Raw genomic sequence first — 25,400 nt, 5'->3', positions numbered from 1 at the left:
TTTAACACAGGTTGACTAATAAAAGTGATAGACAAATTAAGAAAATGAAAGGACATTATTTTAGCTTGTATTTTAAAGGACACAGACAATATAAACTACCAACGATTATTTTATAACAAAAAACAAATGAATATATGTATGAATTAAGAAAATCTGAATATAAAACAAAGATGCAATTCAAATATGCCTTATGATTACTTGAAATTAACAGTAATTGACTAGTTCAATCCTTTCATAATAACATTTTAGTGATGTTCTCTTTTGGTGAAGATGGAAATTTCATAAGAATTCAGTGTCTTTTCATAAGACACTAAAGTATCTTCAGTTACCTAATCCAGATTTGTTCCCACCATACACACATATATGATGAAGTCAAAAGCAATGAGATTTATTCATCATAAGCACTATTTTTAAACAGAAATATTCAATAGCTAGGGTAAAGGTACTTTTATCATATAGATCTCCCAAGTTCTTCACAACGGTTTGACAGTTTTTCTTCTCAGAGAAGAGGAACAGTGTAACAAATTAGAGTAAGAAGGGAAATGAAGGAGATGAAAAAAGACAGAATGATCAAGAGTGCACATTCAAGAATGAGAACACGAAAAGACATGGATTTCCATAGACCAAGGTTGAGAGCAAGAACGGACGTTGGATGAGTATAGTAGCCAACTCATGGGTGTAGATGACAGACCAATATTGAGAATTCTCAGCACGGAACACAAAATTTTACCTATTTTCCCTTATTTTTAAAACTTACCTCTACCAAAAATTATCAGTAACAAAAATAATGTTCTATTCAAGTACACAGAAAAAACAGTGAATATTACATACCAGAATCTAAGTTAGGCAATGTTAATGTAAATAATAAGATACTTCTTATTTACAACAATTAAAAAACAATTTTGTTAATATTGTATAAATAAAATGGCACAGGAGAACAGAAGAGAAGGCATTAATTTGGCTTAAGGAACCTGAAGCAGAACTCAAAGAATGAGAATAATTTTGGAGAGAGAAAAAAAGGAAAAAGATCCGGTGCACAAAGAAGAGTTGTACAAAAACAAGGAAATGTGATAATGAGTAACTCGTTTGAGTGTTTAAGGAATGTCTTCTATAGCAAGAGGATGGAGACTAGTTGAGTCTGAAAAGGAAGGTTAGGACTAAATTGTGAGAGATAACAAATGGTGAGGTTATACAGCAGAGGTTTCTAGATTTTTGGATGGTATGCACTGACAGAAATTTGGAGGACCAGATCTTAAGTTTGTCAACTTTCTATTTTGCCAAGTGTTGGCATTTACAAAGCAAAACTCGGGGGCTGGCCCCATGGCCCAGTGGTTAGGTTCGTGCACTCTCCTTTGGCGGCCCAGGGTTTTGCCAGTTCGGATCCTGGGTGCGGACATGACACCACTCATCTGGCAATGCTGAGGCGGCGTCCCACATGCCACAACTAGAAAGACCCACAACTAAAATATACAACTGTGTACTGGGGGGATTTGGGGAGAAAAAGCAATTAAAAAAAAATAAAAAGAAAAGAAGATTGGCAACAGTTGTTAGCTCAGCTACCATTCTTTAAAATAAATAAATAAATAAATAAAATAAAAAATGAAACTCAAAACTTAAAAATCTACCATTTGCTATGATCATTTTAACAAGAAACATCACCTTAACACAAAAAAAGGATATGAACGATACATCCATATAGTTTTAAAAATAAAAATATATTGAACTTCTTTGGAGGCGTAAAGTTACAAAATAAAATTGTATTCTGTCAGGTGAACACAGAGTGAACTTTTAGTATACATAACTTGTTCCAATGTTTCCTTTTTGGCAGAGTCATTCTTTTAAAAATCCAAGAGGCATATTCTTAATCCTCTTTCAACTCAATTCAGAATATTTGAGGTAAACTTAGGGAAGCCCAAGAAAAATAGCTCTCAATTACCCAGACATTTCTCCTACCTTCTCTCTGCAGTGCTGAGATAAATAAGAGAGTCCAGATTTTGAGCCATGTAAAATTCCGGAAATGAGGCTACATACGTGGGGTCCTGACTGACCAACATAGAGTACTTAAAAGTTATCTGATAGTAATTCCTTAGAACTTGTAGTTGTCACAGATTGTTACTTAGGAACCAGTAATGTGAGTCTTATAACTTAAAATAATTTCTTCTTTGCTTTGGTTGCTGGAAAACTTAGTGCTGAATTTGTGTCCCAGCTTTAACAACAGTACAGGACCCATTGCTAACATTACTACATTTCTAAAGGTATCTTGTGTTTATTTTAGCATGTCTTTGATGACTAGTTCTTCTGTAAATTTGTCAAATCATTTTAGGGAAGGATATACATAAACACAGAAAAAAATAAAAGAGTTTTAGGGAACAAGGAAACATTTAAGATTTAGTTTTTCAACAATGTTTATTGAATTTTTTCTTATTATAAAAGTAACACGTTACAGAGGGTCAGTGCACTGACTATTCCCTCTACCTACAACACCCTTCCAGTAAGCCCTATGGCTACCCTCCTTTTGCTTTTGTTTGTTTTTGTTTGTTTGTTTGTTTTGAGGAAGATTAGCCCTGAGCTAACATCTGCTGCCAATCCTCCTCTTTTTGCTGAGGAAGACTGGCCCTGAGCTAACATTCGTGTCCATCTTCCTCCACCTTCTATGTGGGATGCCTATCACAGCGTGGCTTGACAAGTGGTGCCACGTCAGCACCTGGGATCTGAACCGGTGAACTCTGGGTTGTGGAAGTGGAATGTGCGAACTTAACCACTGCACCACCGGGCCGGCCCCTTTCCTCCTTTAAGTCTTTGCTCAAATGTAACTTTTACCATTGGCCTATTTAAAATTAATCACCCTCTTTAAAACTGCAACCTAACCCTGCCATTTCTATAATCCCATCCCTTGTGTTTTACTTATCCCTTCACATAGCATTTACCATCTTCTAACATTCAATATAATTAAATTATTTTTATGCTTAATGCTTATTTATGGTCTCTCCTTGCTAGAATATAAGCTCCACAAGGCAGGGACCTTTGTCTGTTATTTACTAATATGTTCAAAGTCTTTAAGATAGTCCTTGGCCTAGAGTAAGAAGTCAGTATTTTTAAAATAATGAGTAGCCCAGCACGTGTCACTGTGCTAAGAGCGTTACATACATTATGTAACTTAATCCTTGCAAGAACCCTGGGAAGGAGGTGTTATCATTGATGACATCTTATAGAAAGGAACTAAGCTCAAAATGGCTCAGTAACTCACAAAAGTCATAGAGCCAAGAAAGTAGTGGAACAAGGATTTAAACTCAGTTAGGGTATTAACTATCACCATCTTCCCTAATAGAAACAGATTGTGTGAAAGCAGTTGAGACAATGATAGAACAGACAGGAAAACTCCTATAGTAAGAGGAAGTGAAAAGCGAAAATACATAAGGCTGCTAAATCCAAGGAATGGCACCTAAAGATATTATTCACTCATAGAATCATCTGCATATTGATGACCCCTTTCTGAAGGCCATGAATGTTTGTAAAACAAACTTCTTTTTAAAAAAAGGCTTCAGATAGCCATACTTTTCAAACCTACTCTTCTAATACAGGTGCTTAAATTAAACCTTCACAATAGTTAATTTTCTTTGCCTCTTCACTCCATTTAAGTCACTGTTGAGTAGAAGACAACAGCTTCATCAGTTCCCAGTTAAGAATTTACATTGTCTCAGTTAAGGATTCTCATATGACAAATGTCATGTGAATAAGAAAAGTCACTTAAAGAAGCATGGCTCTTAGAGTTGGAAGGAAATTTTAGAAATTGTTGCTTGGTAAAACACCCCATCTTAAGGAAGGATACACAACATCCATTTGATAGACTGGGATTATAAGAGCCAGAACCTCCCATTCCAACACTTTGTCAAAATTCTTCATTCTGTTATTAGCATTAACTGTGAAAACATATTGTTTTAAAAAAATGAATAAGGAGAAAGCATATATGAATATCTTATAAGAATCTGTGGAAGCAATGCTTTTATATTCTTTTGGCAATAAATATTCCTCCAGAAGCACAAATTATGCCATGATTAACAGATACATTATAGGAAACTAAAATAATTAGAATAGAGAGAGAAATCATACCTTCTATCAATAGCTCTTGTCCATGACTGCCAAGAAGTGTACGAGATAGGAATGGGGCAAAGTCTACAAAAATTTCACGAAGAAGAGGAGCAACTTTTTCTAAAGCTCTTTCAAGTTTTGCAGTGATGCTGTTGAAATTAAGACAAAGACTAGTAAATATAATTCAGCATAAAAAGTCATATAAACTTTACTTCTAAATTATAATCTTTAAAAATCATAAAAGCCCAGTCTAACCCACTGAGTAATAACAGCTGCCTGTAGAAGGGACACCTGCACAGTTTCATATCAATCATAAGGCTGCTCAAAGGACTGCAGCTAAATTAGAATGACCATGCTGTGCAAAGGAATTGGGATTCTGCGAACTGCAAGGGCCATGGACCCTGTAGCTCTGGGAGCTTCCAGAAAAGAAGTTCTCCTTTGTCTCCTTTGTCTCCCCTTCCATCCATCAAAGAAAACTGTTTCGAACATCTACTGCATGGATCACTGTGCCAGTTGCAAAGAATTAACTCTTGTTCTCAAGAGTTCCCTGAAAATTCCCTGAAAAGTTAAACAAATAAGGGAATAACTGGAAATCAGTGTAATACAGTTGAATTGCTTTGATTTCATAAGCCCACTTACTTTTATTTACCAATCTGTGCATTATTATTTATATTGTTCACTTTCAAATTTTAAGTTTTATGGCCTTACATAAGCACTGTTTGACATTCTTGAAAATACCTCGAGTAGTATATGTAAAAGAAAAAACATGGGTAAAGAAAATAATTCTGCTCAGGCAAATAAATAATTTGGTAACATCTAGCTATCTCTCTTAGAAGTAACGTCTTTGGAATAAAGACTGCTTGGACCAGAATGCTGGTTCTACCATATGCTACCTAGATGACCTTGGGACATTAGGCTTCCTATGTCTACAAAGCGAAGATCGTCATAGCACCTACCCGCTGAGGACTAAATGAGCCGAGGTCTGTAAAGTGCACAGAAAAGTACCTGGCACACAGTGAAAGATCAGTAACAGTAGCTCTTATAACCGCTACTTTGAATAAAACACACCTATATTTACTCTTACAAAATGTGACTCTGATATACTAAAAAAACCAAAATCAATATAATAACATTACAGTAGATGAGCACACATTCTTCTACACAGAAGACATGTACAGTAAGGAATTAAACAATGCTTCAAAGTAGCCACAACGCTAAGTAATATTTTTGTTACATATGAGGAAAACGTAAATGAGAAAGAGGTAATTAATCACAGAATAATTTGTAATATATATTACTAATATTTTAAACTAAAGTACTGCATTTTTTAAGCGATTAAATAGGGATCAGGGAATAATGTAGGTTGCCTTCTTTCCTAACTTGGAACCATGATCTGAATCCTCTGTGTACAGGAAGCTTCACCCTTAGCACTTCTTTTTAACTCTGTCTCCTCTGATCTGGGTCAACAGCTTTAGAGAAAGGAGAACTCAGAGGAAACTCAGGTTTAGGCACCTCCACAAACACTTAAAAAGAATACTCTGGAGGAACAACTTTAGGCAAAAAACGGGACTTTGGTGGGGCTTCACATACTTGCTGAAGATAAGGTTTTTAATCTTCTCCCCTACTCTGCTATTCTGGAAGCAAGCACCTCTTTTAAGACAAGGATCTCAAACTTTAGTGTAGATCTGAATCACCTGTAAGGCTTGTTTAACCCCAGACTGCTAGAACCCCACCCCCAGAGTTTCTGATTCAGCATGTCTGGGTACGCTGTGAGAATTTTCACTTCTAACAGATTTTCAGGTGGTCTGATACTGCTGAAACACACTTTGAGAGTAACTGTTTTAATATGAGTATCTACTACTAGTAAATTGTAATAAAACAGCTAGCAAAGGAAAGCCTACCTGAAGTCATAGAATAATCATAACTATAATAAGTTATCTCTGACTTTAATGACTACAGACAGAAATTCTTTCTTGGATCTACTATTTCCTTCCTTCCTTCTAATCTCCAGGATCACGTCCCAAGACTCTTTCCAGCTAAGTTATTCCCTCTACTAAGGAAAGGCAAGTAAGAATGGTAAGAGCGCACCTAAGATGAGGAGAAAACCCCAGATATAATTATTATTGTTTCTGCACCTGAATTCTCCGTGAAGCATGAATATTTATTTTTACTTAAGATTAATTAGAGTGAAATTATTTTAGAAAAATTCTAGATTTATAGAGGTTCACATCCTAGCTATACTATTGGGTTGTAATACGTAATGTTGTTGTTAGTGCCATCGAGTTGATTCTGATTCCTAGCGACCCTATACACAGCAGAGCAGAACTCTGCCCGGTCTTTTCTGCACCATCCTTTCACCTTCCAGCACTATATCAGACAGTGCTCCCCTGCTATTCACAGGGTTTTCAAGGTCAGTTTTTCTGGAAGTAGGCGGCCAGATCCTTCCTAGTCTGGAAGCTCCACTGAAACCTGTCCAACATGGGTGACCCTCCTGGTATTTGAAATACTGGTGGCATAGCTTTTAGCATCATAGCAACACATGGCCAGCACAGTATGACAACAACAGACTGGTGGTGTGGTTCCCTGATCGGGAAACAAAACTAAGGCTGTGGTCATGAAAGCCTGGAATCTTCACCACTAGACAGTCAGGGCTGGCTTGGAATATATATACTATTATCTAATTAAAGCCAATTTTTGCAGAAGTTTAAGACTTTTTTCCATATTTTACAGTTTTCTGTATGATTTAGAGGCTTCAGAATTGCAAAAATCCTGTTCTTTGTGATTCAGCTAAATATCAAATAGAAACTTCAGTTAATCAAAGACACTAGACACATGTGTATGTAAATACGTATTCACTACCTTGTCTTAAAGGTAATGGATAAAAACGGACATTTCTCAGTGAATGAATTCACATAAGATTTTTGAAACTGTTTTCTTATAAAACCTAATAGTATATTAAATGATGCTCTTACATATCATTGTGCAATCATAATTTTAGTTTTCTAATAGGGGACAAATAACGCAACATTTTACTCAGTAAGGGATCAAAGGTTTTAAGCACAGAAAATCATTATCAAATAATACTGCCAGTATTCCTCCATTAAATAAGAACAAAATATTCTAAGTGGAAAAATTTCACCATCGCTTTTTTACAGTGAAGAAATGGACAGTTTTTTGTTATCGTTAATATTTACAGATTTCTCACAATGCATTTTGAAGGAGAGTAAACATTGTACAAAGTGTGTGATCTTCATCCTTACACAATTTAAATTCTCAAAGGAAACGATATGAACATAAACCTCAGCTTAACACCCTCCTCTATCACCTGGCAAATAAGCACCAATTACAAAAAAAAGGGACAGATTGTGCCTATACTGTTATTTCAATTCTCATCTGAGAGAAACACGCAATGTAGAACTACTTTTTCTCAATTCCAAGGCATATATGAAAAATTTATTTAACATGTTAAAATAAAATTAAAAAAAAAACACTTTTAACAAAGGAGAACTCCTTGGCCTTATGTCCTATAAAAATAAGTGAATTATTCTCTTCATTTTGAATAAAATTTTTATTTTAAAAATAGAAAATACATATAATTACCAGAAGAAAACAAGGTTCTTTGGCAAATTATTTTGTAAGAAAAATTAGCATATTTTACTTAATTTAGGGAAAAGACTAAGTAGTTATTCAGTTTTATTTGAAAGTTTATTTTCATTTACTCAAAAACTATTCATTTAGTCTAATCCATTTTGTGCAAAGAAATAATACAAAGGTGCACAAGATGGGGAATTTGCTCTCTACAGTCTCAAGTGAGGTTTATAATCTTAACACTAGTAACTTCTCAATATTTGGTAAAATTCTTGGGCCCTAAATATAGAATTTGTCAACACTAGACCAAAATGCATTCTCTCAAGTTGCTCATTCCTCTCTCTCCACTCTATTTTTTTCATTCCTTTCAGTCACAATAATGATGCTTATGATGCTATTTTGACTTTGGCTATTTCTCTTGATAGTAAGTGCCAATTCTTTTAAAAAGAGAATTACTGATTTCCATGAAGGTAATTACTGCCGCAACTTGGGAAATTTATTGACCACTCTAACAAAATTACCAACTATAGGAAAACAAAACATTCAAAAGAAATAATAATGTTTTGGATGAAATTCTCTAACTTCAATGCCTAGATTAAAACAATATGAGTTAAAACACGAGAGTTTATTATTATAGTTTAAACAACACAATTATGCATTGGCTTTTACCTGTATTAAGGAAGGCTCTTTTACAGAGATTTACAGATTTTAAGAAATTCATATGAATAAAAATATAATTAATCCATTGGAGAAAAAAATATAAAAACTCATGTCTGCAATTATTATCAAATCTTACCAAATGTAACTGACGTCAAGACATATCCAAGGCCAAGATAATTATAAATACATGAATCAGCAGGAAAAAAGTAAGATTTCTGTCTCTTGTTTTCTAAATAAATCTCCTTATAAGTAAGTTTCACAACAAAGTGTTGATTATTTTCAAATGTAACATGTTTTAGAATTCTAGATAAATGTAATTCTACTTTTATTTAGGACACTGCTTCCATTGTGAGTTCTCTTTTAACAAACTCCCTTTTGTTTGTGCCACTTCACAAAATAACAATTTTTATTTCCTTTTTTTTTGCTTGAGGAAGATTAGCCCTGAGCTAACATCTGTGCCAATCTTGCTATACTTTATACGTGGGTCACTGCCACAGTATGGCTGATGAGTGCTGCAGGTCTGTGTCTGGGATCCAAACCCACCACAAACCCAGGCTGCTGAAGCAGAGAACGCCAAACTTAACCACTACACCAAGGGGCTAGCCCCACAATTTTTATTTACTTTTCATTTAAATTTTTTGTAATCTCCTAGGTCCTCAGCATAATGCCATAAATATAATAAATACTTAATAATTTAATTTGATAGATTAAAGTTCTTAAAGTTCTTGATTCATTTCTTAAGTCATGTAAAAAAGGGGTAGGTATAATAATAAAATCTAGAATCAAAATAAATAATTACATGTCCTTAAGCAATGTATCTAAAAGATACAGCTCAGATATAAAAGAAATTATTACACTAGTGAATTTCATATTAGATTTTAGTAATCAAATGCTCCAATGTAAATTAAGAAATATAGGCACAGGTAAGTGAACTGATTTGCTTAAGTAAACTTAGATGAAAAGAAAAGATTAGGAGAGTATCAAAGTCATCAAACCAAATATTGTAAAATTAAATTCTTAATCAGTTTGATATTATGACTAATAATTGACAAACATTGACTTTAAATATTTTGTCAAATTTTCACTAAACTTCTAATATGAACTATAACTTAACATACTAGCTAGCTGATGAGTAAATGCATCCTAAATCTCAGAATCTGTAGCATTGTGACCTACTGATAAACAGTTTTTTTAAACTAAACTTTTTAGAGTTGCAGCCACTAAGCAAAACATGAAGCTTGGGGCGGGCCTGGTGGCACAACGGTAAAGTGCGCACGTTCCACTTCGGCAGCCCGGGATTCCCCGGTTTGGATCCCGGGTGCGGACACGGCACTGCTTGGCAAGCCATGCTGTGGCAGGCATCCCACATATAAAGTAGAGGAAGATGGACACGGATATTAGCTCAGGGCCAGTCTTCCTCAGAAAAAGAGGAGGATTGGCAGCAGTTAGCTCAGGGCTAATCTTCCTCAAAAAAACAAAAACAAAAACAGACAAAAAAAATGAAGCTTAAAAAATTCTTGCTTATTTTATTTCCCATGATCTTTTAAGTTAGAAAGTTACAATTCCTCTTTATTCTTCCTTAACAGAATCATACACGTTTTCAAGTGTATGATGAAATTACAGAAGACTAAGAAACTGAGCATAAACAGAATTCTTTTGTATGCAAGCACTGTATCTTTTATATGGTAAGCTAAACTCCAAACACACATTTTTCAAGTTTCAAGAAACGTACTGCTGGATGTCTTTAGATAACTATAAAAGCTCATTTGAAGTGCATTTCTGGAAGTTAACTGGATTTTTCATATACAAAAAGAAAATTAAAGAAACTGAAATGGAAAAATTCCTCCAGTCTAGTAAAACAGTCACGCAAAATGATACATAAATTACTTTGAAATAAAAATATAAAGTCCAGAATATATGTCATTTAACTGAGACAAAACAACAAACCTAGTGATAAAAAGACTAAGGCTAATTATATTTTAAATAGGTGATATAAAAATTGAAATAATGAAACTTTTCCTACCAAATAACAAGTTTAATATATTATAAAAGAAATTTTAACGTAGTAGGGACTGTGGTGGATCACCAAGATCCCCTTTAGCATACAGACCCTCACTTCCTGGAAAGTTGTGAGGAAAAATACTGGGTGATGGCTCACATTGGAGCCTTCCTCTGAAGGGACCTGTTTTACCCAAAGTGAAGTCTTCTCAGCAGCAGCAATGTGCATTCAAACACTAGTCCAGGAGGAGATAAAGTCCTAGCTCCCCTCCCTGAGCTGAGGACGTCTCTCAGGGCCATTCCCGTTTCAGAGCATTTATAAAATGCCCTATCTTAGAATTTGTTTCCTGTGGCAGCAGTCAGTTAATGAGTGGTTTTAGTACAGTACTTGGTTCACATAATATTTTTTGAACATACAAATTGTAAAACCATTAATTAGGAATCTGAACCTTTAACAAGAAATAGAGAATTTCCATTTAGGATGTAGAAAGCTGGAAAGGGTCACTCCCACACTAATCACAAGAAAAAGCCAAATAATCTAGAGAATTATAACACTGTTAGGACCCATCAGAGAGCTGAGGTTGCAAGGCAACAAATCAGCCTTGAAATCTGAAGAAAGACAGGAACCTCCAAGGAGACATGGGGGATGCAAGAACTTGCTTCCTTGGGGGCAGAGCACAGGAAGAAGAAACATTACTACCATATAAGCTGTTAAGAAGTCAGCTAACATTTTTAAAAAATTGCTGAAGTCCAAGTGTGAGCTAATGTGAGAGAATAAAACCTCCAGAGCTGCAGACACAAGGAGAGTTTGCAGTAATTTGCAGGCTCTTCTCCACAACACTCACCATTACTCATGAGAAAGAACAGGCAGCATAGGGGACTGAGAAACCTCCCTCACTGCTGGAGGCTAAGGGAGGGAAGCAGTAATTACTGGAGTAAAGACACAAAGCCCTGACCAGATTCTTCTTCCCTATAACCTCTATGGAACAAAAGCCTTATATATCTTAGAAAAGGACAGCAAACTCTGTCACTTCCAGTACAGGAGAGAGCCTATTGCAGCTGGAGAAAGGGAATAGAAAAAACTCTCTACTCCGAGGGAGGGGCAGGAAAACATCCTTAGTCTGGATATTTAGAGATTCTCCAAGCACTTGAGAATGGGCAGGATTAGTGAAAAACCCTACTTCCAAGACCCACGGCAGCACCTGGCTAAAACCAAGTCTGAACCAGGACCACAGAAAACAATCCCAAACAGCAAGCCTGCAAGCACCCAGTAAGAAATAACAGCAGAAGGGGCCACAGTAGACAGAACCTCTTTAAAGTGCAGGATCGAGGGAAAGCCTTAAGATAAGAGTAGCACAGGAACGTTGAGTAAAATGTTCTGACAAAGCAGCCCCTAGATAAATATAAGGTAAAGGTACAGAAATTCAAAACGTGGTGTACTGAGAGTACCGAAAACAAGAAAACATAAACCTAGCTCAACTCCTGGGTAGAATGACTTAACCTCTAACATTAAAGGCCAAGTAGAAGAAGAGGCAGGCCCATTTCAAGCATAGATACTATGAATGTCAGTCACTACTGTCCTGTATACAATGTCCAGTTTTCAACCAAAAAGTATAAGACATACAAAAAAAAAAACAACATAGTCAGAATCACTAACCAATAAAATCAGAATCACAGATAAACTAGATGTTGGAACTACCAAACAATTTAAAGTAACTATGACTAATATGTTAAGAGTTAATTAATAGTTGAAAACATAGTCAATATGCACAAACAGATGGGGAATTTCAGCACAAAGTAAGAAACTGTAAAAAACAAACAAAGCTAGAAATGAAAAATACAGTAAAAGAGACAATAATGCCTTTAAAAGGCTTATCAATAGACTCAATAAAACAAAGGAAAGAATTAGTGAATTTGAAGATAGGCCAGTGAAAAAAGACACGTTGAAACAAAAAGAAAAAAAAGAATATATATAATGAGAGAATGATTGAGAGAGGGCAAGCACATTCAAGAGCTGTGGAACAGTATCTCATGGCCTTATAACAATGTGATAAGAACCCAGAAGGAGAAATGAGGCATACTGAATCATGGCTGCCCAAAGATGACCAAACCATAATCACAGGAACCTATGACTAGGTTGTTCCATGGCAAAAGGGACTTTGCAAATGAAATTCAGGTTATGTACATTAAGATAGGGAGATTATCCTGTAATGTGTGGATGGGTCCAATCTAATCATATGAGCCCTGAAAAGCAGAAAACTCTGGGTGGAGTCAGAGGTGTGGCAAAAGAGGGAGGCAAAAAAGATGTATCAGAAGGGCAAGTCAGAAAGATCCCAAGTATGAGAAGAATGTGATACATTGTCACTGGTTCTCAATGTAGGGGGCCATATTTAAGGACTGGAAAAAGGACTCTAGGACCTAAGGGCAGCCCTGGACCGACAGCTAGCAAAGAAGCAGGGCCATCAGTCTTGGAGTTGTGTGGAAGTGAATTCTGCCAACAACCTGAATGAACCTGGTTTACTTCCAAAGCCTCCAATAAGGAATACAGCCCTTTGGGGGGACGGCCCCGCGGCCAGTGGTTAAGTTCACGCATTCCACTGCAGTGGCCCAGGGTTTTGCTGGTTCGGAACCTGGGCGCGGACATAGTACCGCTCATCAGGCCACATTGAGGCGGCATCCCACATGCCACAACCAGAAGGACCTGCAACTAAGATATATAACTATGCACCAGGGGAGATTTGGGGGAGATAAAGCAGAAAAAAAAAAAAGAATAAAAAATAAAAAAGATTGGCAACAGTTGTTAGCTCAGGTGCCAATCTTTAAAAAAAAAAGGAATACAGCCCTGCCAACACTGGGATTTTAGCCCAGTGTGAGCTGTACTGCATTTGTAACCTATAGACATATGACATAATAAATAGGTATTGTTCTAAGCTGCTAAATTTGTGGCAATTTATTATGGTAGCAATAGAAAACTAATACAAGCAGAGAGAGAAGACAGGGCCAAAGAAATACATGAAGAGATAATGAATAAGAAATTTTCTAAAAATGATAAAGGTCATCAAACCATGGATGGATTCAAGAAGCCCAGAAAAGAAGCAGAATTAAAGTTAATTAATTAATTAATAACCTAGATTTGTCATAATAAACCGTTTGAAACCCAAATATAAAGAAAAAATTTGAAGAGGGCTGTCAGAGAATAAAGACTCATTACATACAGAGGAAGAAAGGAAGAGTGACCTTCTCATTAAAAACTATGCAGGCCAGAAGACAATGGAATGAAATCTATTTAAAAAAAATGTTAGCCCCTGATTCTATTCCTAGCTAAAAAAATATTTCAAAATTGAAGGTAAAATAAGAACTTTTTCAGAACAAAAAACCTGAGAGAATTCATATGATTAACTTGCGCTACAAGAACTTTTAAAGGAAGCTCTTGAAGTATAAGGAATATGGTACCTGTATAAACTTATATTTATATAAGCAAATTAAGAGTGTTGGAAATGATAAATGAAAATAAATATAAAATTAATTTATTCTTAATTGCTCTAAAAAAATGGACTGTCCAGAGCAAAAACATAGTGATGCACTGTTTCTTAATAAGACATATAAAAGTAAAACGTATGACAATACTAACACAAAGGATGAGAAAAAGAGTAAATTTTATAAGAATCGTAATATTACACATGAAACAGTATAATACTATTAACAACTAATTGTGATCATTTCAAGATTTATATTGTAAAACGCAGGGCAACCGCTAAAGATGTTTTAAAGATAAACAGACATAAGGCAATCTTAGAGAGAAAATGAAATAGTAATAAATTACTGTTAACTCAAAGAAGGCAGTGAAAGAGGAAAAAAAAGTAAAAGACAAATGGAAAACAATAGTTTTTAGGAAACAAGTAACAAGTTGATAGATATTAACCTAACCATATCAGTAATTATAATAAATGTAAATTATGTAGAAACATCAATTAAAGCACACACTGTCAAACTGAAAAGAAAAAAAAAAGCAGGGCACACTGATACACTGTCTAAGAAAACCTTGCTTTAAAAATAAAAATACAGATAAGGTTAAAGAAAAGGAAGGAAAAAGAATTATTATTAAAACCTAATATAAAGAAAGCCAGAGTAAGGAGTTAAAGAGGTTTGACTGTATGAGATATTAGAATTTACATTATACTTGACTAATTTTTTTATAACTTGAAAATTACAAGAAAATTAAATTTGCTTGTGATGTAATTAAGGAACAGATTGAATGGATCTGAGATAATCCGGTTGAAAGCAATGATTTAAAAAAACTAAGCCATTTCAATGCTTATACTCAATCTAATATAGGAGGATAAACAAACTAGTTATATAAAAATAATTTGGATTTTCACTTCAGTAACAGCTGATCTTCCTGCTGAGAACAACTAAGATAGCTGGACAAAAACCAAAACAAAATAAAAACACCTCTTTGAGGGCAATGGAGAGTTAAGACAGGGACCCATTATTTGACCACAATCTTGAGAAACAAGAAATCCGAAAGGGTGATTTTGGCATTTGGATCACTTTTCTCAAATGCATATATTTTGGAAGAAGCAGTTCAATGACTTAGCAATTAAACAAAACTTTTACAAACTTACAGGGAGAAACTGAAGTTCAGTGACCACCACAAAGGGGGAAGAGCTTGGAAAAACTCTCCTGCTTCACGTTGGGACTCTGTAGCACTACACCCTAGAGTAGTGGTGAATCACAAAAAGACTCGTCCTTTCACCTTGACAGCATTATGTCACCTGGATTTGCCAGTACCTACTAGAAGGAAATGCATTTTTTTTGTAGAAAAAACACTACTTCGTACCTTCCTATTATCTTTACAATCTTTCATATACCAGGTTCTTCGCAATATAATAAAAACAAAAGACATTAAAGTAGATAAGATGACTGAATACCAAGAGAAACACAAAATCATAGAGATAGAAGCCAAATAATGAAACAAAAACTTTAAAGTATCTATATCTCATGTATTCATGAAAATTAAAGACAAGATGGACAACTGAAAGAGAAGATTAAACTATAAAAAAGTCAAATAGAAATTCCAATTCTTATAAAAAATCGAAATTAAGAACTCAGAAGATTAGAAACAGCTTAAAAAAGAATTAATAAAGTAGACTAAGGTTAAAAGAAAATGCTCAGAATAATGGAGAGAGAAAGAGAGAATACAGATAGATGAGAAATAAAGAAAATGTCTAATATATATGTAATTTAAGTCCCAGAAAAAGAAGAGAATGGGTTAGAAGCAATCTTCAAAGAGGTAAAGGCTAAGAATTTTCCAGCCACTGATGAAACATCAACTTTCACATTTGAGAAGCTCTACTAATCCCAAGCTGGATAAATAAAAAGAAAAACTACAGAGCATGAATACATCATAGTAAAACTGCTAAACACCAAAGACAGAGAAAATCTTAAAAGCAGGCAGTAGGGAGGGGGTAAGTAGGAGCACAGAAATAGCAATAAGACCAAGACTGGAAGGTATCTTTTTTTAAAAAAAGGCAGAAAAGGAAAGAAAGCACAGAAAGAAACAAAAGCCAAAAGACAACTGAATAATATCTTCAAAGCACTGAAAGAAAATAACTGCTAACATAGAATCGACATTCAACTATCCTTCAAAAAACTAGAGGTGAATTTCAAAGATTTTTAGTCAAATAAGAACTGAGAATTCATGAGTGGCAGTTCTGCACTAAATGAAAAAGTAAGGGGTGTTCTTCAAGAAGAAGAAAAATGATACCAGATGGAAGTTAGGCATTCAGAAAGGAATGATGAGCAATAAAAAATTATAAGCATTTGGGTAAATCTAAACAGAGGCTGACCAATAAAATTGTAACTATACTCTCTTGGGGGGCTTAAAAGTTGCATGCACATACACACATTTACATGGATACATATGTACAAGTACGTTTGCAAAATTCGGGGTAAATGAAGTAAATTATACAAAGATCCATGCATTGTCTGGGAAGAGGACTTATCAAAAGTTAATGCTGCAGTCTGGAGGATGGTCACTTGAAACACTGTTTCTCAAACTATGTTCTCAGGACCAGCAGCATCAAGTTCACTGAGTATAATTGCTAATTTTACATGTTAATTTGACTGGACCACAGGGTACCCAGATATTTGATCAAATATTATTCTGGGTGTGTCTGTTAGGATGTTTCTGGATGAGATTAACACTTGAGTGGGATGGGTCTCATCCATTCAACTGAATACGTGAATAGAACAAAAAGGCTGAGTAAGAGAAAACTCCTGCCTGACAGTTGGAGCTGGGACAGTGGTCTTTTTTGGCCTTTGGACTCAGAAAGACACATCAGCTCTTCTTGGGTCTTGAGCCTGCCAATTTTCAGACTAGAACATACAGCATATGCTTTCCTGGTTGTCAGGCCTTTAGACTTGAACTGGAACTACACGTTGGCTTTCTCTGTTTGCCGACAGCAGATCTTGGATTTTCTCACACTCTGAAGATCCACTGAATCAGAATTCTGGAGGTGGAACTCAGCAAGCTGTGTTTTAACAAGCCTTCCCTGTGACTCTGTTGCATGCTGATGTTCTCAAACATCACTATACTAAGGAAAAAATATTAATGTATAAACCTCAACCTAAGTTTCTTGTTATTTCTCACTGATGAATGTTTGCTTCTTTGACAATATTAATAAAATTGACTAATCACTGTCAAGAATTGGAAAGAAGGCAAGCAGGCAGGCAGAAAGAAAGCAAACTCAAATAAAGAATATCAGGAGTAAAAAGGAGGGACTTCTTTCAGATTATATGAATGTTAAGAGAATAGCATAAACTACTTAATGCCAATAGAACCTACCAAAACTGACACAAGACAAAATAGAAGATATGGGGAGATCTGTAATTGAAATTTTAGTTTTAAAACTTCCCAAAAGAGGGGATCCAGGATCAAGTGTCTTTCCTTGTGAAGTCTATCAAATATTTGGGAAAAAACAAAAACAAACAAAATCACCAATCTTATATAAACTCTTCAAGAGATAAAACAGATTTTACATCACAAAGAAATTAGATTTCTTCCAGGAATTCAAGGTTTGTTTAGCATTTAAAAAATAAGTCAATATAGGGGCTGGCCCCGTGGCCAAGTGGTTAAGTTTGCGCGCTCCGCTGCAGGCGGCCCAGTGTTTCGTTAGTTTGAATCCTGGGCGCGGACATGGCACTGCTCATCAGACCACGCTGAGGCAGCGTCCCACATGCCACAACTAGAAGAACCCACAATGAAGAACAACGAAGAATACAGAACTATGTACCGGGGGGGCTTTGGGGAGAAAAAGGAAAAAATAAAATCTTTAAAAAAAAAAAAATGTCAATATAATAGACCATGTTAGCATAAAAAGGAGAAAAACAAGGTTATCTCAGTGTAGGCAAAAAAAAAAAAATCGTAAGTTAAAATTCAATACACATAATGCTAGCAACTCTTGGTTAATTGTAAACACAAGAGAGTTCTTATATTTGATAAGAAGTATCTATAATAAATAGGCAAGAAACATAATTAATGATGAAATGTTCAAAGCTTTCCACCTGAGATGAAACAAAGAATGACTGTTCTAACCACATCTGCAGAAAATTGCACAGGAGGGACTAGTTGGTACTATAAGTCAAGGAAAAACAAAGGTGTTAAGGTCGTAATGGAGGATAAAACTGCCAATATTCACAGATGAAATGACTGTACATATAAATTTATTTAGAAAGAACTGTAAGTAGCTAAAGATTTCAGGATATTAGTTTAATATACTGAAATGGATTATATACACCAGCATGCAATTTAAAAAATGAAATTTATAAAAGAAATAATTTACTACACAGAAAAACATCAAATTCCATTTTTCACCTTGAAGGAGTAAGGTGGTCTAGAATTACCTCCCATACTAACAATGAGAAAATTGTACAAAATACAGAGAATAACTATTTTCAGACAAAACAGAAAGCACAGGATCATATATCCTGAGGAAAGAAAAACAAATGAGGTGAGTCCCATCATCATCCAGGTTTCCTGCAGGGAGATATTTCCCATATTATGGCAAATACAGAATCTGGCAACCTTTCTGAGTTGACGGGACCAGAACTGCAGTTCAGGGAGGCCAAGGTGAACAGATTTGGAGGACAGAGTACCCAAGAGGAAGGAGTTATAAAGAGAAACAATTCCAGTAATCTGAGTCTTTGACTGAATAAAATCTATGTATATTATGTCTGTAAGCTCCCAAGATTAGAACAGATCAACTTCTGAGGAAAGAACAATTACAACAACTATGAAGGAGCTCTAATACAAACATCTACTACAGCTCACAGAGGACCAAGAACCATCTGCGTTTCCTCTGGCCATAAAGGAGAGACCTAATTAAACATACTGAGCATTCAGGAGAGATCCCAGCACACTTTCTAAGTATGGCAAAATTAGCCCAGAAATAAAGGCCATCTTAGTCTTGCCTTAAAAGATCTTAAAAATATGCCTCATGAGGAGGGATATCCTTCTGAACAAATTGTGCTAGAGCAACTGGACATTCATAGGCAAAAATACAAACCTCAACGTAAGCCTCACACCTTATACAAAAATTAACTCAAAATGGATCACCGACTTAAAACTAAAACTATGAAACCACAAAACTTTATGGAAAACATGAGAAAATCTTCAGGACTTGGGGCTAGGTGAAGAATTCTTAGACATGACACCATGATAAGTTAGACTACAACAAAAATACAAAGTTTTCCTCTGTCGAAGACTGTTAAAAGGATGAAACAAGTCTGGGAAAAAATACTTGCAAAACACATTTCTGAAAGAGGATTTGTACCTAGAATGTATCAAGAACTCTCAAAGCTCAAAAGTAAAAAAGCTACCCAATTACAAAGTGGGCAAAAGACATGAACAGATATTTCACTACAGAGAACATACTGATGGCAAATAAGCACATGAAAATATGTTCAAAATCATCCAATAGGAAAAGCCAAATTAAGACCACCAATGAGATACCACCACATACCTTCCAGAATGGCTTTGAAAAACAAAGATGATGCCAAATGCTGGTGAAAATGAGAAACTCGACTACTCTTACAATGCTGGTGGGAGTTTTTATAAAACTAATTAGGTACTGCTCATATAAACCCAGTAATCTCACTCTTGGGCACTAATGCCGGGGAAATGAAAACTTATGTTCACATAAAAACAAATGTTCATTGCAGCTTTTTTTGTAATAACCCAGAACTGGGAAAAACCTAAATGTCCTTTAGTGGGTGAACGGTTAAACAAACTGTCATACATCCATACCACGGAATACTACTCAAAAATACAAAGGGAACAACCTATTAATCCATGCAACAACTTGGATGGATCTCACAGCATTACGAGCGAGAAAAAGTCAACCTCAAATGCACTTCTGGAACACATATGAGTCAAAGAAGAAATCATGGGGAAATTTAGGAAAAATATTGAATAAAAATTAAAACAATATAACTAAATTTGTAAAATACAGCTAACATAGTGCTTGGAGGAAAAGTCAAGGTTTTAAATGTTCAAATTGGAAGAGAAGAAAGACCTAATATCAAAGATCTAAGCAAGGGGTTAGCAGACATTTTCTGTAAAGGGTAAGATAGTAAATATTTTAAGCTTTTAGGCCCTACTATCTCTGTTGCAACTACTTAACTCTGTCATTGTAATGTGAAAGCAGTCAGAGGCAATATATAAACAAATGACATGACTATGTTCAAATAAAAGTCTATTTACAAAAACTGGCAATGGCAGATTTGGCCCAGGGGCCATAGTTTATAGACTCCTGATCTAAATTTCCACCCTAAGAGTCTAGAAAGAGAAAAGCAAGTAAACCTGAAATAAATAAAAGGATATAATATGAGCAGAACTCAATGTAATAGAAAACAGAAAAAAATTAATGAATCTAATAACTAATTTCTGGGGGAAAATATAACATTGGAAAATTAATAGCTATTCTAATAATGATAAAATGAGAAAAGACATAAATGAACAAAATCAGGAATGAAAGAGGAAACATCATTATAGATAGTGTAAATCTCTTTAATGATATTTTAAAATAAGAATTAAAAAAAGGATGAAAAACTTTATGGCAATAAATGCAACAACTTAGATAAAATGGCTGAATTCCTGGAAGTCACAAATAACCAAAACTGATGCAAAAAGAAAAGAGAAAATCTGAATAGTCACTTATCCATTAAAGAAATTGAATTTGTAATTTAAGACTTTCCCAGAAAGAAAATTCCAGGCGGAGATGGCCCCCTTGGTGAATTCTCAAACCTTTTAAGATTATGTAACACTAAAGCTACAAATGACATTTTACACATAGAAAATATAATAAAACTACAGATAGAACTATCAAGTCAGTTGAGAAAAGTCCAAACAAACTACTAAAATTAAGTGGACTGAGCAAAGTTGGGGTATATAAAGTTAATATACAAAGATCAATTGTCTTTCTACACACTATGAACACACAATTAAAATCTTCTTTCTTCTCAGCTGTATTGATATAACTGAGACAAGCAATCACCAATTTGCTCTCTGCTAAGATAAATTTGCATTTTCTAGAATTTTATATAAGTGGAAACATAAGTATTTCTTCTTTTTTGTTTGTCTTCTAACTCAAAAATTGGAAATTTAAAGTAAAAAATTTAATTTACCACAACTAGAAGGACCCACAACTAAAAACATACAACTATGTGCTGGGGGGAGTTGGGGATAAAAAAACAAAAAAGAAGATTGGCAAAAGATGTTAGCTCAGGCGCCAATCTTAAAAAAAAATAATAATTTAGAATATCATCAAAGACATTAAAAAATAAAAAAACAAAAATAAGTACAAGACTTCTACAATGAAAGCTACACTAAGTTGCTGAGAGAAATTCAAGATCTCACTGAATGGAGTTATAGACAATGTTCACAGACTGGAAAACTCAATATTATGAAGACAGCTTCTCCTTAAATTTAATTAAAGATTCAACACAATCCTAATTAAAATTTCAGCAGGATTTTTTTCCCATAGAAATTGACAAGTCAATTATAAAATTTATATAAAAATGCAAATAACCTAGAAAAGTCAAAGCAATTGTAAAAAAGAACAGAGTTAGCAGACCTATACTACCTGATTTGAAGATTTACTATAAAGTTATGAAGTTACTAGAAAGTAATGAAGACAGTGAGGTATTGGCATAGGGACAGCCATATAGATCATGGAACAGTATGAAGTCCGGAAATAGATACACACATAGGCGATCAATTGATTTTAAACCAATGTGGCAAGGTAATTCAATGGTGCTGAAACATTAATATACATATGAATAAAACCAAACTCCAACCTTTACCTCACCATACACACAAAAATTAAGTGAAAATGGATCACAAACCTAATCATAAAAGCTAAAACTATGAAACTTTTAGAAGAAAATATAGAAGAACATCTTCACAACTTTGGGATAGATAAAGATTTCTTAGGACATAAAGACACGAACCATAAAAGAAAAGATGTTCTGAAATAATGGACTTTATCAAAGTTAGAAACATCCTATTCTTAACACTTTTAAACAAAATGAAAATACAAGCCACAGAATGGCAAAAAAAAAATTGCAATGCATATATCTGGCAAAAGACATATACTCAGAATATACAAAAAATGCTAACAAGTCAATTTATTAAAAATAGCAAAAGATTTTAATGGCCCATAAACACATAAAAAAAACCCAAACCCTGTCATCATTAATCATGAGGAAAATAAAACCAAATGAGATATTATTACCCAGCAACGTCTTAAATTAAAAAGATTGACAATACCAAGTGTTAATAAGAATGTGGAACAAATGAAACCTTTACACATTATTGACAGAAATATAAAATGATACAACCACTTTGCAAAACAACTCAGCAGCTTCTTATAAAGATAAGCATATGCTTACTATTCAACCAGCAATTTTACTCTTAGTTATTTACCCAAGAACATATTACCAAGAACATCGACAAAATTGGTACTCAAATGTCCACAGAATTTTTACTTATAAGAACCTCAACCTGGAAAAAATCTCAGAGGTGTATCAACAAGTGAATAAATAAATTGTGAGACAGCCATATAATGGAATAATACTCAAGAATAAAAAGTAATGGACTACTCATAGACAAAAAGACATGGACGAATCTCAAAATCTCAAAAGCTAAGTGAATGAAGGAAGAACCAAAAAGTATATTCTGCGTGATTCCATCTACGTGAAACCCTAGAAAGAACAAATTTAAGTTACAATATTAAAAAATATGTAAGTGTTTGCCTGAGGCAGGGATGGGGTGAATAACAGATGAGGCACAAGGGAACAATCTGGGGTGATGGACATATTCTACATCTTGATTGCGGTGGTAATTATATGGGGATATAAACTGATCAAAATTCTTTCAAATGTGCACACAAAATGAGTATAATTCATTAAGTTTAAACAATATAAACAAATGTTCTCGATACAGTTGATTTGAAAACTAGAGGAAAAGAATACAAATGCAAAATGTCAAAATCCTAAGAATAAATCAAATAAGAAATATGTAAGACTTCTACATAGGAAACTAATTATCATTACTGGGGAAAATTTAAGAAAAACTAAAGAAAGGTAAGGAATATATGATGTTCATAGTTTGGAAGTCACAATATTGAAAGAGATCTATAGACGCAATATAACTTGAGTTACAATAGATCTATAAATTCCATTCCTTGCCAAAATCCAGCAAGTTGTTTTCAATATAGATATTGACAAACTGATTCTAAAATTTAAGTGAAAATGCAAAACAACAAGAGTAGCTCCAACTTTCTTGAAAAAAAGGACAAGGTGGAAGACCTTACTCAACCAGATACTGATCTTTATTAAACCTAAAGCTAGTGAGGCACAAGGATAGACAAACAGAGTATTAGGACAGAACTGAGAGCCAAATCAGAATCCAGTATACAGGGACACTTGATTTGTGACAGAAGTGGCAGAGCATGGGGGAAAGAAGAGTTTTTCAAATAAATGGTGCTAGATCATCCTGACATCCATATTACTTCTACCTTCATTGAATTCAAAAAACTCAATTCCAGATGAACTATACATCTAAACATAAAAAGCAAAGAATAAAGCAGACAGAAGATAAGGTAAGAAAATGTAGGAGATAAGGAAAAATGTAGGCAAAGATTTCATCTACAAAACAAACAGCACTAACAAACAAAAACTTGATAAATTGAGTTTCATTAAAATTTACAACTTCTGTTGATTAAAACCGATCATATAGATGGAAAAAGCCGCAGAACGGAGAAAATATATGTTTGACGTATAATCATCAAAGGGATAATTTTCCAAATGCATAAAAACCTTTACAAATTGATAAGTAGAAGAGAGACAACTCAATTTTTTAAAATGGGCAAGAGTTTTCAACAGGCAAATCATAAAAGAGGAAAACCAAAAGACCAATAAAGATATAAGAAAGTGCTCAATCTCGTTAGTCATCAGGAAAATGCAAAATAAAAATACAACGGAATACCACTCTACTTCCACCAAAATGGCTAAAATGTAAGAGTGATAATACTAAGTATTGTTAAAGATATGAAGAAATAGGAACTCATACGTGGCTGATGAGTTAGTAAACTTGCGTAACCACTTTAGAAAACCATTTAGCTTTATCTAGTAAGATTGAACATGCAGAAACACCATGAACCATGGGGCTGGCCCCGTGGCCGAGTGGTTAAGTTCGCGCGCTCCGCAGCAGGCGGCCCAGTGTTTCGTTAGTTCGAATCCTGGGCGCGGACATGGCACTGCTCATCAGACCACGCTGAGGCAGCGTCCCACATGCCACAACTAGAAGGACCCACAACGAAGAATACACAACTATGTACCGGGGGGCTTTGGGGAGAAAAAGGAAAAAAAAATAAAATCTTTAAAAAAAAAAAAAAAAAAAGAAACACCATGAACCAGCAATTCCATTCCAAGTTATTTATCCAACAAACATGAATATAAATGTGTAGTACACCCAAGAGTAACATACCAGCAGCATTATTACATAGAAAGCAGGATTATTTGCAATAGCCCCAAATTGGAAAATTCCAAATGCCCATCATCAGTAAAATAGATTATAAATTGCAGTAAACACTCATAGAGGAATAAAAACGAAATAAAAATAAACAAACCATTGCTACATGCAACATGGATGAAGCTCATAAACATTATGTTGAACAAAAGAAGCCAGACAAAATAACACATACTTGTGCAATTCCATTTATATAAAATTCAAAAAACCAAAACTAATCTAGTATTAAAAATCAGGGCAGTGAATCTGAAGAGGAGCAAGAATAGTGATAGGAAAAGGAGCACAGGTTGGGGGCTTCTGGGGTACTTGTAACATTCTATTTCTTGACTTGGGTGATGGTAACGACTATGTTCATTCTTTTGCTGAGCTCTTACACCTTTTATTTGTGTGATCCTTCAATTAGAGATGTGAATACATACACGTACGTGCATGTGTGTGGTGTGTTTGTGTATGTGCAAATTTAACTCCAAGAATATGGGCCAGCGGCCAGTCTCTGCTAGGAACGTTCTTTGATATGCTACTACAAGTCATTTTTATCTAAATTACGATAGAAAAGATAATTCAAGTTATCTTCTATTCAAGTTCCAATTATATACATTATATATAACTTAGCAGGTTTATTTTGAAAGTCTGTATTTTAAACTTTTCATTACCACCCCGAAGATACCCAATTTATCATGTTACCATTTGTGGGTGTTTTTATTTTATTGGAAATAGTAATGTGCTATATGACAACAGATTACAAATTTGGCAGAGTCAATGTTTGAAAATCATTCAAGATCTCTCAGTTTAGACTCAAATATAATAACTAATTTTCATGTAATAAATAACTAGCTAAAAATATCAAAACAATGCAATTATAAAATGTAATCCCAAAATATGTACTCAACCATTCTTAAGAATTCTTAACTATACCTTTGTATTTATTGTGTAGTGTTTTACTATGTTTGAGGGGGTTTAGTGAGTAAAATGA

The 25,400-nt window shown here is 34.5% G+C and overlaps 1 protein-coding gene across 9 annotated transcripts in view; it reads right to left on the bottom strand.

The window, feature by feature from the left end:
- Positions 1 to 25,400, bottom strand: part of NBEA (neurobeachin) — a 680,233-nt gene that overhangs the window by 380,631 nt on the left and 274,202 nt on the right. For all 9 annotated transcript variants that reach the window (XM_070520525.1, XM_070520517.1, XM_070520519.1 and 6 more), the window contains one exon: positions 4,111 to 4,238. In XM_070520525.1, the coding sequence (XP_070376626.1) occupies positions 4,111 to 4,238 (128 nt within the window). The remainder of the gene's footprint in view (positions 1 to 4,110; positions 4,239 to 25,400) is intronic.

This window comes from Equus asinus, chromosome 11, assembly GCF_041296235.1.
Source record: "Equus asinus isolate D_3611 breed Donkey chromosome 11, EquAss-T2T_v2, whole genome shotgun sequence".
NCBI lineage: Eukaryota > Metazoa > Chordata > Mammalia > Perissodactyla > Equidae > Equus > Equus asinus.
The sequence above is the reverse complement of the archived record's forward strand: the minus strand, read 5'-3'. Positions and strand labels throughout refer to the sequence as shown.